General features: G+C 43.8%; 1 protein-coding gene across 14 annotated transcripts in view; it reads left to right on the forward strand.

The window, feature by feature from the left end:
* NPRL3 (NPR3 like, GATOR1 complex subunit) overlaps positions 1–18,727 on the forward strand; it is a 122,023-nt gene that overhangs the window by 57,688 nt on the left and 45,608 nt on the right. For 13 of the 14 annotated variants that reach the window (XM_030578923.1, XM_030578930.1, XM_030578920.1 and 10 more), the window contains 2 exons: positions 6,310–6,416; positions 16,388–16,517. In XM_030578923.1, the coding sequence (XP_030434783.1) occupies positions 6,310–6,416; positions 16,388–16,517 (237 nt within the window). The remainder of the gene's footprint in view (positions 1–6,309; positions 6,417–16,387; positions 16,518–18,727) is intronic. The other variant, XM_030578932.1, reaches the window with a different exon arrangement.

An 18,727-nucleotide genomic window follows, 5' to 3' on the forward strand; every position in this document is an offset into this window, starting at 1 on the left:
CAGTCTCCCTGACCTGAGTGATCTGGGCACCCAGGCTCACTCCGTTATAGGCATTCTTTGCCATTCACTTTGGCAACCTTAATAAAGTCAGCAGCAACCGCCGATAGGTCAGAATATAGAAAAGACATCGGGAACTCCTCTGGTACCTCCGTGGGTCTTGTGTTTACAATAGTTGTATTCTAAGGAGTGGGTGTGAGCCTTTTGTTTAGGGCATTTGTCCCTCAGGTGTTCAGTGGGGTTACATATGGAACATCATCTTGGATTGTCTTCCTGTGAAAGGGGTCTGTGAATGCAATTACCAGGAAGGGGTTGATTCGGGAGAGATGAGAGCCTGGGCTCCCAACCACCCTCCCTTTTCCCAGGGATAAACCTGGGAATGCTTCCATCCTTACACTAGGCTTCTGCCTCTTTCTGTGTCTTTTGCTCACTAGATACTCTGGCTTGTACATAGAAATCAGACTGGCTGCTTTCTAGGCAGACCCTAAAGTTTTATCCCAGATGGCTTCTTTGGTCTCCTCAGAGCATATGCTCAGGAAATCTTCTGTGCAAAGAGGTGAAATAACTGGTCATAATCTTCAACCCCTTTGCCCATTTTTCTCATGAAATCTCACATCTTCTGTGACTATTTTTGTCACCTTTTTTGAGGTTTTGAAACCTTACCCTATACGCATTAGGAGTAATTTGAAACTTGCAAAACACAGAGCCTTTTAAAATTCACCGTATATCAAAGCTTGTTCAATTTCCATTTCATTAAATACAGAATGCTTTACCCAAGAGCTTTGTAGTTGCAATGGGGACTTGTCTTCTGGCATTTTGTGCAACTGAGTCTCTTTCAGTAGTATACAATTTGTCCCAGCTGGGTATTCCTTGGAGAGAGGGAATGCCTGGAACCAGGGGGGTCTGTCCAGGTAATGCTACCAGCTCAGATTATGCAGCCTTTCCTTCTTGTTTGTTGCTTCCTTCTCTTTCAGTTCCATGGTTCAATGGTGTGCTTCCTCTTGCTGTTGCTTTTCTGCCTTCCTCTCCTTAACTGTCAGGTCAGTTTCCCACCTCCAGTTCTCTTGTTCCTTCTCTGTTTAGCTATCTCCAACTTTTTGGTTCACTCTGCTGACTCCAAATTCAGTAACGCTCTATCTCAGCCAGTTTGAATTGTGTGGCTTCCTCACTAAGGTCTGTCCTTGACCTTGTCTACACTACGGGTTACTTTAGTGTAATTTATGTCACTCCGGAATGTGAATAATCCTCACCCGTGAGTGACGTAAATTATACCGACCTAAGTGCTGGTGTACATTGTGCTGTGTCAGCGGGAGAGCTTGTCAAACCGCTCCCCAGAGGAGTGGTCACCATTCATTATATGTATAGCCCCAACAGTGTACTATAACTTACACCCTGGAGGGAGGCAAGGGAAATCTTTTGGCTGGCATCTCGGAACCACGCAGCTCTTCTCTGATATGTTTGGTATACAGGGTCTGATGAATACAAGCTGTCTAGAGGAGAGCTTCTGCTCAGCAGAGAGTGTACCATTGGCATCACAAATGGATTTTCTGGCTGTGCATGCAGGCCACTAAACAGCCAAGGTAGACCAATGTCAGTTCTGATAATTGGGCTTTTGGACCTTCTGATTGTTAGACCTGATGGCCAGTTTGGGTAGCTGTTAGAGGCAGATAATTCTATGACTCTAGGTAGTTGTTTAGCTCAGACCAGGGAATTTATTCAAATGTTCCCTGCATCTCACAGTGAAGTGCATCTGCTGCTTCAAAAAACAAAATACAATTAAAATAAAAAAAATCCTGGCCAGACTTCTCAGCCAACCCTTATTCAAAGGAAAGTGCCTTCTGTTAGAATTCCAGTGTTGTTACTGTACATGGTTAACATCAGAAATATTGAAAGTATGGATTGTTGAAATATCTCTGACCTGCTGAAAATCCTCTACTGTCTTTGTTGTTCTCACTGTCTTCATTGCAGAAAGGTGAAGAGTATGTATTAAGACAAGCGGGCTCTTATTTATTTTAGGTGATTGTTTCACAGCCACTAGAGAGCAGTCACTGACTTTCTTCATGTGCCTGGAATACTTTCTGCAGCTCATCAGTGAAGTAATGCACTGATTTAGCAAAGGCAATATTGTTTATTAGCAGAGGCTGAAAAAATGACATGAATTCTTATCCTGGTTAAGGAAGTGACCAAAACAGTCGCTCAGAAATAGTGTACCTATGAATTCATCTCTGAGCTATTCAGGCTGTTCCCACCATGAATAAATGATTTAGTGGAGCCAGTACCATTCTAGAAAGAATAACCAACATTCCTCAGATTCTGTAGTAGTAGTGGGGCTCCACACTGGCCAGCCCATGAAACAGCACTCTGACTGTCAGTGGAGGTACTGGGATGCCCATAGATTATATTAGTCCATAATGGAAGCAGATTGAAGATTTTTTTTCTGCCAGAAACTGTCCATAAAGAAGGACTTTGAAGTCACTTGTGGGTTGCCAGTTAAGTTTGTTTTTAAATCTTGTTTTGCCAGATCGTGGCTTGAGAGCAGAGTGGGTGACCAGAAAACTGAAGATAATGGGAAAGATGAGGTTTATGGATCTATCTGAAGATCTTTCTGGGTAGATTGGGGTCTGTGTTTCGCTGGGTTTCCTCTGCCATACAGTTGTGGACTTTGAGGTGACGATGTATAAGGGAATTTGATATAAGGTCCACTGATTTAGGTGACTTTGAATGAAAAGGGCTCATCTGGAGTCGGATAAGGATGGAAAACAGGCATCCAGAAAGTTCTTGTATTCATTATGGGGAGAGTCTTTGCTGCACCTCTTGAGAGGAGCAGCACAGAAGTGGCAAGCCAGGGGAGCTTGGCCCTGTGGGCTCTAAACCTCCTTTGTACCCTCCCAATTCTGGGCTGCTCCAGGAAACTGGGTGATTAAGGCAGCCTTGGGAAGATTTCTAAGTTACAGCCTGGCAGGCTATGCTAGCACTCTCCACAGTGCTACATGCTGTGGCTCTGCCCCCCATATGTCAGAGCTTGTGAGGCAGCCTTTGGAAAGCAGCCTATGACTGTCTTCCTCGGTTCCTGCACTGGGTGAACGCTGCCCCCCACCTCCTGCCTGGTCTGAGGTTTTCATCCCCCTTTATGCCACTCCAGTCCTATTACCCTGTGTAGGGGAGTGAGATAAGGATCTTCTGCAGAAAGAGAAGCTATTGTTTGAGAGATATGTTAGATTTATTTTGGGGAAATTAGGTGCAATGATCCTGGCTATGCTAGTTGTCTTACTGATGAGCTCATCAAAGGTTGGGCACTCCCCTCTTGTCAGTGATACAGGCCTGGTTCGGTCCCTAAGCTGCAAGCTAGCTGGAGACCCATCATAATGGATCTATGGACTTTTATTACTTGAGGAAAGGACACTTGCGGGTAAGCATGGATATATGTTACTGTTCTGGCAAGCTGTGCTATCCTGATGAGCCTAACTCACCTTGCCCTGGGTTGATGCAGAGTTACCCTACCCTTGTGTATCTTCCAATCTCTGCAGGAGATAAGATGCCCTCCAAGATATTAGGACTCATGCTTTAGGGCAACTCCCATCCTGCAGATCTCAGAAAAACAAGTCAGAAAATGGGAAATGCCCCCACCCAACAAACCACCTTTGTTTGCCTGTCCCATGGGACTATTTAAGAAACCTAAGGAAAATCTCAAACATGTACTACTTTGTGGTGAAGCTGTAGTTTCAGGTTACCTTCTCTGTGAGCTTCTAGATTTACAAGGAACGAAAACTTTTTTGACAATTGAATTTTCTGGGTATCCAGCACTTCATCTCTAGCATTCTTAATGGTAATCCACAATCAGAGCACTGCTGTAAGACATGTTTGTGTCCCCTCCACCTTCTAGCTGTTTGGTTAGTGCTACCTTAACTTCCCCTTAAAGTTTTTAATGTGGAAATTAATATATTTTTGATGATTGGTCAGTTGCCTTGCAGTTTCTTGTCATCAAGTTCATATGGAGCTTGTTTTCAAAAACTTCCATGAAAAAGCCATTTTTTGTTGTGGGAACTTGATATGGCCCTTGTTTAGCTGATAATAGCTCCTTTGTTGAGCTGCTGGATACATATGAGCTCAGCTTTCTTATATAGGCCACTTTCCTGATTGTAGTAGCTGCAGCTTAGAACATACAAGCGTCAGGCTCCAGTGATTAATACTTTACTCCAAATTCATCAGATAAGGAGGTGCTACAAGTGTGATCTCCTTCTGAAGTTGCCAAATTTCCACTTTAATCCTGGTAACACTGTCCTCATGCCAGTATTCCCATGACAGTGATGCCCTTCTCCACAGTTTTATCTGGCTACCTGGGCCTTTTCTTTTTGTTTCATTCAACACTAATAGAGTTCTACTTATCATAGGACTTGGTTCTGTTGCATAATGTATTGTTGGAACATCTCTCACATTAGATTGGAATAATTCAACTCCATGAGTCCCATTAGGACTTTATGCTCTTCTTCTTTCTCTCGTTATGATTCTGTTGTCTTGAATACAACTGTATTTATATGGCTGTGTGACTGCGTCTCTCACAGGCTAATTCTGTACACTTTGTTATGGCAGCAAACTTCTGATCTGTTTCCACTCTGGAGATATGCAGAGTAGCCACACAAAGTTCTATGCTCAGCCTCACCAATCTTTAAATTATGATCTGTGGACAGGCGTTAACAGCCAGGACTGACATCTGATGCGCAGGCATTCCTTTGTTTTTCAAATTTTATATAAAAATTTCAATGATCCCAGAACAAATGATAACTTAAAATAGAAGACGTGACTGGAAACTGTAAAACTGATGAGAGAATCTTGTTTCTGTCTCAGTGGTGAGTAATAAGCATTAATGACAATACTGCTTCAGTAAACTATAGAATTATAATGAAGGAAATCAATGCTAAGTACTCTTCTGCAAATGCAGGGGAAATGGCCTATGGAGTTAGACAGGACTGTCAGGGAAGAAGAGAGAGAAACAAATTTTTTTCTGACTGTTTTCTCAAAAGCGCTCAACACCTCGCAGCTGTCACTGGAAATAGTGGGAGCTCCTGGGTTCTGAGTTCCTATGAACCTGGCCCTAACTCCTGCAGCTTTTTCTCAATGCTTGCACTCTTTCAACCATGCGGTTTATTGGATGTATATTAATGTACTGAAGGCCAAAATTCAGAAATCTAATGTATGTTGCTTTCCTAAGTTTGGTCCTGGTTCAGTGATTGATCTGGTATTTGTCTTTGCAAGAACGAGCAAAGAATGAAAAGTGTATATATGCTGTCTGAAGCTTTAGGATCGTCCTTATTCTTCAGGTCATCGCATTAGGCCAGGAGTTCTCAAACTTAATTGCACTGTGATCCCCTTCTGACGACAAAGGGACTGAAGCATGAGCTCGCCCTAACTCTGCTGCTCCGGGAGTGGGGGTCCCAAGCCCCAGTGACCTGGGCAGAGGGGCCAAATCCGAAGCCCAAGGGCTTCAGCTCCAGGCAGGGGGCTTGTCACTTAAGCCCCACTACCCAGGGTGGAAGCCCTCGGGCTTTGGCTTTGGCCCTGGGCCTCAGCAAGTCTAAGCCAGTGCTCGCAACCCCATTAAAATGAAAATCTTTTAAATCTTGTTTGCTGTTGCTGTAAAGCCCCTCCTTAATGCTTAGAAAGATTTTTCTGTGGTATCTTATGGTGAATGGGGACACAGGGATATATGGTTTAAACAAAGAATGAATTACTGATGGTCACTTTCATAACAACTGCAAAGTTTCTGAGCTGACCAGTATTTCTGTGCCACTTTGAGTGCTTTTTAATTAATGCATTGATATGATGTGAGCCCATTATTCAGTAATATTTCATTCATATACATTCAAAATAAAATATAAATCTAAGAAGTCATACATTAAATGTATTTTGAGGATTGTGTGTGTGTGGAATGCATGCGTAAACCATTAATGGGTGAAGCATAAAGGAAACTACTCGGTTGTAAAACCCTTTACTGGCACAGTCTAAAGAAATTCCTTTGAAGCAGGAAATATAAAATTTGCTTAGATATGTGAAGCCAAGCCCTGGAAATGCATCACTTCTGTTGAAGCTTTGTCAGACTCTTTTTGATGTGCCACATGTTGCATCATTTTTTTCTAAGAGAAGAGGACCAACTATTGCCATTGAAGTGATGTGATGGCACAATGCTAGCTTTCTTCAAATCAAACAGGGCTTTCCTCTCAGCATAAAGGATTCTTTGCTGGGAGTTTGAATGTTGCTGTTTTGCTTTTCTAATTATGATCTTTGGTCTTGTCTTTCTCCTTTTTTTAAATGCAGGTTTTCCAGCTTGCTGCACATCTGGTTTACTGGGGAAAAGCAATTATTATCTATCCACTGTGTGAAAACAACGTCTATATGCTGTCCCCCAATGCCAGTGTTTGTCTGTAAGTAGACAGACCATGAGTGCCTGTAGTGGGACTGCAGGGCGGTGATATTTTCTGGGATATTGAAGTTGTTGAGATGTACAAATAGTATAATTTGCTTGAATTTCATGAGCTCTTAAGGGCTGTTCAGTGCAGGGATGAACAAAGGAATTGGGCAGCTCTTCTGTTGCAGAGACAGGTGTGCTTGCCTTCACTTGCACACTTATAGAGTGGGTAGCAAATTTCAGGAGCTCAGTACAGTGTTATCATGAAATTGCTCTATGAACATAGACCATTTTTAAACCTTTCAATACTCTTGGCTGCTGAGTATGTTCAAGAAGGACTCTTGCATGGAGCCTACGAGAGTATCTGTCTTAATCAATTCCCTTCCAATGCAGGAGCTTCAGGCATAGGTGGACTTTGTGTGACAGGTTCGGTCACAGAGACCCCCTTGAGGCTATCACCTGACATGCTGGAATTATCTCTGAGCCCGTTTTCCGTGCCAGCTTGGGACTCCAGAACCCTGCCTTGTTGAGCCAGACATGCTAGTCTGCTGCAGCGCAGACCCAGGTCTGGTCCAGGCCCTCAGAGCTGCAGATTTTAACCAAAAACTGTTCAGCAAGTCACGCATCTCCAGCACCCGGATACCCAGTTCCCAATGGGATCCAAAACCCATATAAATCCATTTTACTCTGTATAAAGCTTATACAGGGTAAACTCATAAATTGTCCCACTCTATAACACTGATAGAGGGATGTGCACAGCTGTTTGCTCCCGCAGGTATTAATCACTTACTGAGTTTATTAATAAACAAAAGTGATTTTTATTAAGTGTAAAAAGAAGACTTTAAGTGGTTTCAAGTAATAACAGACAGAACAAAGTAATTTACCAAGCAAAATAAAACAAATGGATGAAATTTAATAGTGAAAAGTGCAAGGTCATGCATTTAGGGATTAATAACAAGAATTTTAGTTATAAATTGGCGACACATCAGTTGGAAGTAACAGAGGAGGAGAAGGACCTCGGAGTACTGGTTGATCACAGGATGACTATGAGCCTCCAATGTGATATGGCCATTAAAAAAGCTAATGCGGTTTTGGGATGCATCAGGCGAGGTATTTCCAGCAAAGATAAGGAGGTGTTAATACCGTTATACAAGGCACTGGTGAGACCTCACCTGGAATACTGTGTGCAGTTCTGGTCTCCCATGTTTAAGAAGGATGAATTCAAACTGGAACAGGTTCAGAGACAGGCTACTAGGATGATCCGAGGAATGGAAAACCTGTCTTATGAAAGAAGAATCAAAGAGCTTGGCTTGTTTAGCCTAACCAAAATAAAGTTGAGGGGGGATCTGATTTCTCTTTATAAATATATCAGAGGGATAAATATTAGGGAAGGAGAGGAATTATTTAAGCTTAGTACCAATGTGGACACAAGATCAAATGACTCTAAACTGGACACTAGGAAGTTTAGACTTGAAATTAGACGAAGGTTTCTAACCATTAGAGGAATGAAGTTCTGGAACAGACTTCCAAGGGGAGTAGTGGGGCAAAAGACATATCTAGCTTTAAGACTAAGCTTGATAAGTTTTTATGGAGGGGATGGTATGATGGGATAGCCTAATTTTGGCAATTAATTTGGCAATTGATCTTTGATTATCAGCCGGTAAATATGCCCAGTGGTCTGTGATGGGATGGGATCTGAGTTACTACAGAGACTTCTTTCCTGGGTGCTGGCTGGTGAGTCTTGCCCACATGCTCAGGGTTTAACTCATCGCCATATTTGGGATTGGGAAGGAATTTTCTTCCAGGGCAGATTAGCAGAGGCCCTGGAGGTTTTTCGCCTTCCTCTGCAGCATGGGGCACGGGTCACTTGCTGAAAAATTCTCTGCAGCTTGGGGTCTTCAAACCATAATTTGAGTACTTCAGTAACTCAGACATAGGTTAGGGGTTTGTTATAGAAGTGGATGGGTGAGATTCTGTGGCCTGCATTGTGCAGGAGGTCAGACTAGATGATCATAATGGTCCCTTCTGACCTTAAAGTCTGAGTCTATAAAACACGCAGGTCTAAGCCTAATACATTAAGAAACTGATACAGGAAATATCTCACCCCCAATAAGCTGCTTTCACAGACTAGACTCCTCCTTAGATTGGGCCCAATCCTTTCCCCTGGTACAGTTCTTGTTAGTTCCTGCTCAGGTGTAACTCGGATTTCTCATGTCTGGCAGCCCTCTTTGTTCTGTTCCACACCCTTTTATGGCTTTGGCAGAAGATGGGAATCTTTTCTGTCTCTGGGTCCTCACCCCTCCTTCTGAATGGAAAAGCATCAGGTTTAAGATGGATTCCAGTATCCTATGACATGGTCACATGTCCTGTGAGACCTCATTCTTCATTACCCACTGTGACAGGGTCAGGCCAGATGGATACAGGAGAGTGTTAGAAGGCAGATAAATTAGTCCCAGATTAAATAGATCCCTTTTCCCTGGGTAAGGTAACGGGGCAGTTCCAGAGCAAGCAGGAACTTGCTGGAATCAATTAGGACAGGCTGGCTAATCAGGGCACCTGAGTTTAAAAAGGACCTCAATTCAGTTTGTAGTGTGCATGTGAGGAGCTGTGAGCAAGAGGCACTAGGAGCTGAGAGTGGGAAGGCGTATTGCTGGAGGATTGAAGAGTACAAGCATTATCTGACACCAGGAGAAAAGGTCCTGTGGTGAGGATAAAGAAGGTATTGAGAGGAGGCCATGGGGAAGTAGCCCAGGGAGTTGTAGCTGTAGCACAGCTGTTCCAGAAGACACTCTCTAGACAGCTGCAGTCCACAGGGCCCTGGGCTGGAACCCAGAGTAGACACAGGAGAAATTGACCTGGACTGTGGGTTCTACCAGAAGGGAAGGTCTCTGGGCTGTTCCCTGACCCACATGGTGAATGTCTGAGGTGAACAAATAATCCACCAATAAGCGCAGGACCCACCAAGATAGAAGATAAACTTTATCACACCACATCAGGTACACAGGAAGACTTGTAGGTAAACAGAGCCATTCACAACCAGTTGTCCTAGTTAATGGGAGCTATCAAGATTCCAAGCCACCACTAAGTGCCCACACATTGCATAGTTACAATAGGACTTCAGAATAATACTTCATATTTCTAGCTTCAGATACAAGAATGATTCATTCATAAAATAGGATGAACGCACTGAGTAGATTATAAGCTTTGTAATGATACCTTACTAATGACCTTTTACATAAAGCATATTCCACTTACATTATATTTACACTCATAAGCATAGTTCCATAAACATATGAAGTGCAATGTCATACCTTGGTCTTTCATATTCTTTGCATGTGGCACATAATTGTTTAGTCTCCTCTGGGCTGTAATACTTTGGTCTAATTTCATTTGATGTGTTTAATGTGCGCCGTGCAGGTGCTGGGTGGTGTTGATGGCCTGTGATATACAGGAAGTTAGACTAGATCAAGGGTGGGCAAACTTTTTGGCCCGAGGGCCATATTGGGGAATAGAAATTGTATGGACAGGCCATCAATACTCACAAAATTGAGGTTGGTGTGCGGGAGTGGGTGCAGGCTCTGGGGTTGGGCTGGGGATGAGGAGTTTGGGAGGGGCTTTGGGCTGGGACTGAGGGGTTTGGAGGGCAGGAGGAGGATCAGGGCAGGGACGTCGGAAGGGGTGCAGGCTCTGGCTAGGGGTGCGGGCTCTTGGATTGGGCTGGGTAGGAGAGGTTGGGGTGCCAGGAGGCGGCTGGGACTGAGGGGTTTGAAGAGTGGGAGGGGGATCAGAGCTGGGGCAAGGGGTTAGGGTGTGGGGAGAGACTCGAAGTGATGCTTACCTCAAGCGGCTCCTGGAAGCAGTGGCATGTCCCTTTTCCAGCTCCTACACAGAGGCACAGACAGGCAGCTATGCACACCGCCCCTGCAGCTCCTGTTGGAGCGTGTAGGAGCCGGAGTGGGGCCATGCTGCATCTTCCAGGAGCTCCATGGTGCAGCCCCCAAGCTAGCGCCCTGGCTGGAGTGGGACTGAGCCACGTGGTGCAGCTCGTGGGCCTGCTTGCGGGCTGAATCTGGTGTGCAGGCCGTAGTTTGCCCACTCCTGGGCTAGATGATTTAGTGGTCCCTTCTGACCTTAAACTTTATGATTCTAAGCAATATGGAAATACTCAAAACATGACAAACATCTCAGTAAGTTCTGTGTGGTTAAATCAGTGGGTAGCTGCTTTTGATAGGCAGCATGTCTGCATGCCTGGTATATGATATTTCAGTAGCAGGTAAGTCAAAAGCATAAACAGCAGCAACATTGTGGGGTCCATTACAGTGACTGTTTTCATTGTAATTTAATCCTAGTGGTAGTCATGACTTCTCATCAAGGCTGTTGCTTGGATAAAGATGAGCTGCATATAAAGCTCAGCCTGTGCCAGATAGAGATGGTAGTGGAGTGGGAGAAGGATGTTGAGGTATGTTGGGTAACTCCTGCTCCACTGTTAAAAAGTTGTCCATCTTTTCCCCACTGAACTTGCAGTTGAGGTGTTTTCAAATTCCAGATTATTTCTGGAACCTCGGGTGTTGTTGAGCCCATGAGCACCTTTATGCACTGGTGGCTGTCACATCTGCTTTGGATTACTGCGGAGTGTAATGTACATGTATAATGTGTAATCTACACACAAACTACTTTGAAGTGACAGCTACCATTGGTATTGGCGTTTGGACTGGCAAGTTTAGTCCATGGAAACCTATTATACCTGTTCTTCAATAGTTGTGCTGGTTTCCTATTTTTTTTCTGAGTACGGTTCCAGGTTCTGACATTGATTCATAAACCGCAACCTGGCCTAGTTGCTGGCTCTCTGAAAGACTCTCCTCTCCTTGGGATCTGCTGCAGCAATTGAGTGCGGTGGTGTTGTAGCTATGTTGGTCCCAGGATATTAGAAAGACAAGGTGGGTGAGGTAATATCCTTTATTGGACCAACTTCTGTTGGCGAGAGAGACAAGATTTTGAGCTAAGAGCTCTTCCTCAGGTCTGGAAAAGGTACTCAGTGTCATAGCTAAATACAAGGTCAAACACATAATTTTAGCATAATTAGTTAGCATATATTCTAAGGTGAAGTTGCCTGTTAACACCCCTATAGTCATAGGATAAAAAGTGGGGTTAGTGGGTTACACGTTTTGTGATAATCCTTAAATCCAGTGTTTTTATTAAGACCATGATTTTTAGTGTATAGCGAGGTTGTGATTTTAAGCTCCCAGGCTCATCTTTTGAAAATGTTGAGCAGGTTTTCTTTGAGGATGAGCACTCTATGTCTGACCTATCAGTCATCACTTTGTGAAAATTGTTCACCATAGGCGATGTGTTTTTCTCTTTTGCCATTTTCCTGTGTTAGCTCATTCAAGAGCATAATGATTGTCTAGTTTCATCCACATAGTTGTTTTTGGGGTATTTAGTGCCCTGGATGAGGTATATCACATGTTGTGATAGGCATGTCTAGCACCCATGGATCTTGAAAGGTGTAGTGTGTGTGTGTGTGTGGTGGGAGGGGAGAGGGAAGCGGGATATATTGTTTATTGTAGCAGAGGAGATAGGTCTGCAGATTTTGCATCTGTTGTTCTGATAGGGTCTGGTGCCATTTAGAGATAGTGTGTCTTGGTCTGTGGGGAGCTTGCTTCTGATGGTGATCTTGAAGAGTTTGGACGGTTGTTTGAAGTCAGAAGAAGGGATTAAGGAAAGATTTCTTCAGGATAGGGTCCCCATCAAGTATGTGTTTTACTTGTTTGATGATATCTCATATGGATTCCCGTGTTGGGTGGCAGGTGACAACTAGGGGTGTAAGATCAGAGAGAGTTTTATTTCTGTGTTGAAGCTGGTTCTCTCTGGGTATTTGAGCGGCCTGTTCCATGATTACATTTACTTCTCTGGTGAAGTGTCCTTGTTTGGTGAAAGCGCTTTGCATGTTTTAAGATGTATATCCCGGATTTTCTCTTCAGAGTATATTCTGTGTTACCTGAGTGCCTGGCTGTAGATAACAGATTTTTTGGTGTGTTTGGGGTGGTTACTGGATCTATGATGTTAAGTGTGGTGATCTGTGGGTTTATTATATATAGTTGTCTGTGGTGTTCCGTTGCTGAAGCTGATTATGGTGTCCAGGAAGTTGATGCTAGTGTGGGAGTGTTCCAGAGAGAGTTTAATGGTAATTATTGAAGTTGTGGTGGAAATCTATGAGGGAGTTTAAGTTGTCTGTCCAGAAGCTGAAAATATCATCTATGTATCTCAGGTATATCAATGGTTTTGTGGTATGTTTGTCCAGAAATTTTTCAAGGTGGCCCAGAAAGAGGTTGGTATATTGGGGAGTCATCCTGGTACCCAGGGCTGTTCCCATGGTTTGCATAAAATGTGTATTGTTGAATGTAAAATTGTATGGGTGAGGATGAAATGGATGAGTTTGGCGATTTTGTGTTTGGGGTGAATATCTGAGGGTTGCCCATTGTCTTGTAAATATTTGAGGCAGGCAGCTATGCTTTCATTGTGAGGAATGTTATTGTATGGGGAAGTGACTTCCATGGTGGCAAAGATGGTGTTCTGAGGGAGGTTGTTGATGTTGTGGAGTTTGTGGAGGAAGTCAGTTGTGTCCTGGAGGAAGCTGGTCCTTTGTGTGGTGAGTGGCTTCAGGATGATTTTTGAGTCCCCATATTCTTTCAGTCAGAGTGCTCTGGCCACTCTCTGCCTGGGAGTTGTATCTGCCTGGGTTCCCTTTTAATAAAGACACTGGATTTATGACTTATTACAACAATCTGTAGCTAACTAACCCTCCTTTTTGTCCTATGACTACAGAAGTGTTAATGGGCCACTTCACCTTGAATGGTCCCTTAGAGAGACTATGTGCTATTTATGCTAACCTATCTGTTCAACCTTGTATTTAGCTGTGACACTGAATACCTTTCCCAGACCTGTAGAACAGCTCTGCATAGCTTGAAAGCTTGTCTCTCCCTCCCACCAACAAAAGTTGGTCCAGTAAAAGTTATTACCTCACCTATCTTGTCGCAGCAGTTGAGTTCATTTGGGTCTATGGAGGTAGCAATTCCTATACTTATTTGTGATGGTCCTGGTCTCTGGGAGTTCTCAGTTGGGGGCTCTTGACTCCGGAATTAACTCCTCCATCTGCTTTGCAGAGTCAGACTTTATCAAGGCCAATCTTTTCTGTCAAGCATGGAAGTAAAGGGGGGACTGTTTGTGGGGACAATCCTTTGTACTATCTTTGGAAAACTGTATATTCCTAATTATGTAAGTTGTGAGCCTGTGCCCTGAGCAATATGGAAGAACACATTTAAGTCAAGCCTACGGAGGAGTCTAAGATTTTACCTCAGCCAGCTAAGTCAAGGTAAAGGTGCTATCTTGTGATTAGGCAATAGATGTAGTCTGTTAGCTGACCCCAACCTGATCTTGACCTCTTAGCACATGTAAGAGTTTGCCTAGATAAGGCAAACAGTAGAAGTTTGTGCTGAAGCAGAGTGTGATTTGTTTATACTATGCGATAATGTGCACTTTTGTGAAGGCGGAGATTAAAGTGCACTAATGTGTTGCACAGAAATTGGGTATCTTTAATGCACACCAGCAGGTCTAGTGTGCTTTAACATAGTGCTGTTTGAAACAGAATTACATTAGAGCGCAGTGGGGAACCTTTAGGGTATGCCTACACCTGGAGCTTGGGTTGTGATTCCTATCTCAAGGAGATGTGCTCATGCTAGATCTCATAGACTCATAGACTAATAGGTCAGAAGGGACCAATCTGATCATCTAGTCTGACCTCCTGCACAAGGCAGGCCACAGAACCCCACCCATCCAATTTTATAACAACCCCTATCCCAGGATCGAGTTATTGAAATCTTCAAAACTGGTTTGAAGACCTCAAGCTGCAGAGAAACCACCAGCAAGCGACCCGTGCCCCATGCTGCAGGGGAAGGCGAAAAACCTCCAGGGCCCCTGCCAATCCGCCCTGGAGGAAAATTCCTTCCCGACCCCAAATATGGCGATCAGCTAAACCCTGAGCATGTGGGCAAGACTCACCAGCCAGCACCCAAGAAGGAATTCTCTGCAGTAACTCAGTTCCCATGTCATCCAACATCTCCCCGCAGATCATTGAGCAGACCTATCTGGTGGTAATCCAAGATCAATTGTCCAAATTGACAATCCTATCATAACATCCCCTCCATATACTTATCGAGCTTTGTCTTAAAGCCAGGAAAGTCTTTTGCCCCGACTACTTCCCTCGGAAGGCTGTTCCAGAACTTCACTCCCCTAATGGTTAGAAACCTTCGTCTAATTTCAAGTCTAAACTTCCTAATATCCAGTTTATACCCATTCGTCCTCGTGCCTACATTAGTACTAAACTTAAATAATTCCTCTCCCTCCCTAACGTTAACCCCCCTGATATATTTATATAGAGCAAGCATATCCCCCCGCAGCCTTCTTTTGGCCAGGCTAAACAAGCCAAGCTCTTTGAGTCTCCTTTCATAAGGCAGTTTTTCCATTCCTCGGATCATCCTTGTAGCCCGTCTCTGAACCTGTTCCAGTTTGAATTCATCCTTCTTGAACATGGGACACCAGAACTGCACACAGTATTCCAGATGGGGTCTCACCAACGCCTTGTATAACGGTACTAACACCTCCTTATCCTTGCAGGAAATACCCCGCCTGATGCATCCCAAAATCGCATTTGCTTTTTTAACAGCCGTATCACATTGGCGACTCATAGTCATCCTGCTATCAACCAGCACCCCAAGGTCCTTCTCCTCCTCCGTCGCTTCCAACTGATGCGCCCCCAACGTATATCCAAAATTCTTATTATTAGTTCCTAAATGCATAACCTTGCACTTTTCACTATTGTATTTCATCCTGTTCCTATTACTCCAGTTAACATGGTGGTTCAGATCTTCCTGAATAGTATCCCTGTCCTTCTCCGTGTTAGCAATACCCCCCAGCTTCGTGTCATCCGCAAACTTTATTAGCACATTCCCGCTCTTTGTGCCAAGGTCCGTAATAAAAAGGTTAAATAAGATCGGTCCCAAAACCGATCCTTGAGGGACTCCACTAGTGACCTCCTTCCAGCCTGACAATTCACCTTTCAATACGACCCTCTGGAGTCTCCCCTTTAACCAGTTCCTTATCCAACTAACAACTTTCATATTCATTCCCATCTTTTGCAATTTGACTAACAGTTCCCCGTGCGGAACCGTGTCGAACGCCTTACTGAAATCTAGGTAAATTATATCTACCGCATTTCCTTTATCTAAGTAATCCGTCACCTTCTCAAAGCTAGCATGCTAACTATAGTTGTATAGCCGTGGTACAGCAGTGAGCAGTAGGAAGGGCTAGTTCCCCCGAGGACAAACCCACACAGACTCCATGGGTATGTACTGGGCAGCTAGCTCAAGCCGCTGCCCTTGCTACTGTGACTGCACTGCTAACTCACATCTCCAGCTCTAAGTGTAGACAGACCTTTTAGTGTACATCAGCAGTGTCTAAGTGGACTAATTAATGTGAAACACACCTCTGTGCTTTAGAAATCCCACCCTCAGAAGTGCACATTACTCCACTGGGTAGACAAACCCTTAAATGATGATTTGTCCTTCCAAAGGAGCTAGGGATAATGAGATAAAGATATTGCATCTGTTTAATGAATTTTTAAAAAAAATCTGTAATAATGGGCCATGGGAAAATGGATCCAATTAATTAATAAGAGTCTGTGATTAAAATAAAAAAATTGCTGTGGCTAAAGCTAATACCAGGTTGAATATGTTCTTTATTTTCTAACTTAATCAGGATACTAGATGTCATAAACCATAATAGGGTTCTTTATTATTTACCTAAAACACAAAGAATATTTATGTTGTGAATTGGCACGTCTTGTGCAATGAATGTGTATTAATAAGTGTATGTAAATTCTGTTTAGACAACAGTGCAAGAGTAATTTCTTCTTGTGCCTCTTTTTCATAGTTACTCCCCTTTGGCAGAGGAATTTTCCTGTCAGTTTCCTGGCCATGATTTGCCGTCTGTGCTTTCCAAGTTCTCTTTGCCAGTTTCCTTATCAGAGTTCAAGAATCCGCTAGCTCCGCCAGTACAAGAGGTAAGTTATGGGGGAGCATGTAAAAGCTCATGATTGACAGACACCAGACTCCTTATGATTGATCTGTTTAATGTGAGCGTGGGGGTGAGAATGTCCAACTAGGAGCTTTCAGAGCTCTTGTGTATTCAAAAATCTTTCAATTACTGGGCTTCCTACCCACCCATTCAAATGACTCTACATCCACATGATAAAAGTCCTTAGGCAGGTCTAGTTGGAACCATTTGAGTGATCTGTGCTGAAAAGCATGTTGCTTAATGAAATGGCTGAGCGTACTCCTTTGCATTTTATAAAATGCCCTGAGTAAGATGACAAGGGAAAATTGAAAATCAAAATTGGATTAAAAAAAAAGTACTAGTTCAAACAGGTATTATTTAGGGCAAGGTCTATGGACTGTGTTATACAGGAGGTTCTCAAATTTCATTGCACCATGACCCCCTTCTGACATCAAAAATTGCTACATGACCTCAGGAGGGGGGGACCGAAGCCTGAGCCTGCCCAAGCTCCACTGCCACGGGCAGGGGGGGCAAAGCCAAAGCCTGACAGCTTCAGCACCAGGTGAGGGGCTTTGGCCCTGGGCGGTGGGGCTCGGGCTTCGGCCCCGGGCCCAAGCAAGTCTAACATCAGCCCTGGAGACCCCATTAAAACACAGTTGCAACCCACAGTTTGAGAACCACTGGGTCACTAGCTGATCATAGTGATTCCTTCTGGCTTTGGAATCTATGAAAAATTCTACTTGCTTTATCGAAAATTGTCCAGATCCCCATGAATCTTTCATCTATAATATTTACATAGAATGTATCTTCCTTAGAAACACAAAGATAAGGAGCTATTTTTATATATTCCAGCTGCTTTAGACTTGCAATCGGGATTTAAAAGCAAGCTGTACTGTGTATTTACTTAGGCTTCTGTATGATGCTGAAGGAGTTTAAAGGCTAATCCAAGAAGTGGACTTCAGCATGTAGTCAACAAAAGTGCATGTGTTACAATATTATAGTATTAAGGTTTTCAGATTTGTGTTTTACTGTTTGTTCAAGCAATAGTGATTAAGGCTTGGGGAATTTCCTGAGGATTAATGAAAAGTTGGGAAGAACGAATGGCCTCAGGCCACCAGCTCTATGAAAATGCTTTGTTTTGCTTCGAGTGCTGTCCCTGTGGGTGCTCCACTCCAGGTGACGGTGCGTCCTGGTGCTGTTGACCTCTTGGGCTGCAAGGTTTATACCTCCTCCACTCTGCAATTCAGAATGGCAAACTATTCCACCCTACTTGCAAGCTATGGCTTAGATAACTGCAATAAACTCTTTGATTATACCTCCCATATCCCAGAGGACAGGAGAGCAGACTTTAAGTCAGTCCTCGTCAAGAGCCAGTTGGTATCCAGAGTGGTCCTACAGGCATCTCTAGACATGGCGGACATAGCAGCCTGCACTACCGCAACTGCAGTGGTTATGTGCAGATCTTCCTGCCTCTCTGCATCCAGTATCTCCAAAGACCTGCAGACCAAAGTGGAGGACCTCCCCTTTGATAAAGATAGTTTGTTTTCTTGGAAAAGAGTTTGTCCTTCACACAATGAAAGACTCTAAAGCAATCTTGCGCACCTTGGGCATTTACCCATCCCTTCCCAGGAGACAACAGTATCAACCTTATCAGAGGCCATGCACACAACAGTATCACCAGCCTCAGCCCAGACCATATAATATACCCAGGAATCACACTGGACCTCCTATGCATAGACAAAACCAAGCACAACTACCTCCCACCCATCAGAAAATAAACAACAATTTTGAATTGTTGGTCTAGGGTCTGCACGACCACCTCTTGACTCCACCCCCTATTTGCCCATTTGGCCACCGCCTCCAGGTTTTCCACCATGCCTGGCAGCAGATTACACAGGACCATTGGGTCCTGGAAATAGTTCAGTCCAGTTACTCCATCCCTTTTATATCCTACCCTTCCCTGTCCCTCTTCAGGGACCCCTCTCACAAGCACCTACTTCATGTAGAAGTGGCTCATATTCTACAGCTAGGTGCTGGGAACCTGTGCCAAACACAACATTGAGGAAAAGGGTTCTACCCCCACTACTCTCTGACCCAGAAGAAGGCCGGGGGGTGGAGGCCTATACAGTAACTCCTCATTGAATATTGTAGTTATGTTCCTGAAAAATGCGACTTTAAGCAAAATGATGTTAAGTGAATCCAATTTCCCCATAAGAA

Source organism: Gopherus evgoodei, chromosome 10 (genome assembly GCF_007399415.2).
Source record: "Gopherus evgoodei ecotype Sinaloan lineage chromosome 10, rGopEvg1_v1.p, whole genome shotgun sequence".
Taxonomy (NCBI): domain Eukaryota; kingdom Metazoa; phylum Chordata; order Testudines; family Testudinidae; genus Gopherus; species Gopherus evgoodei.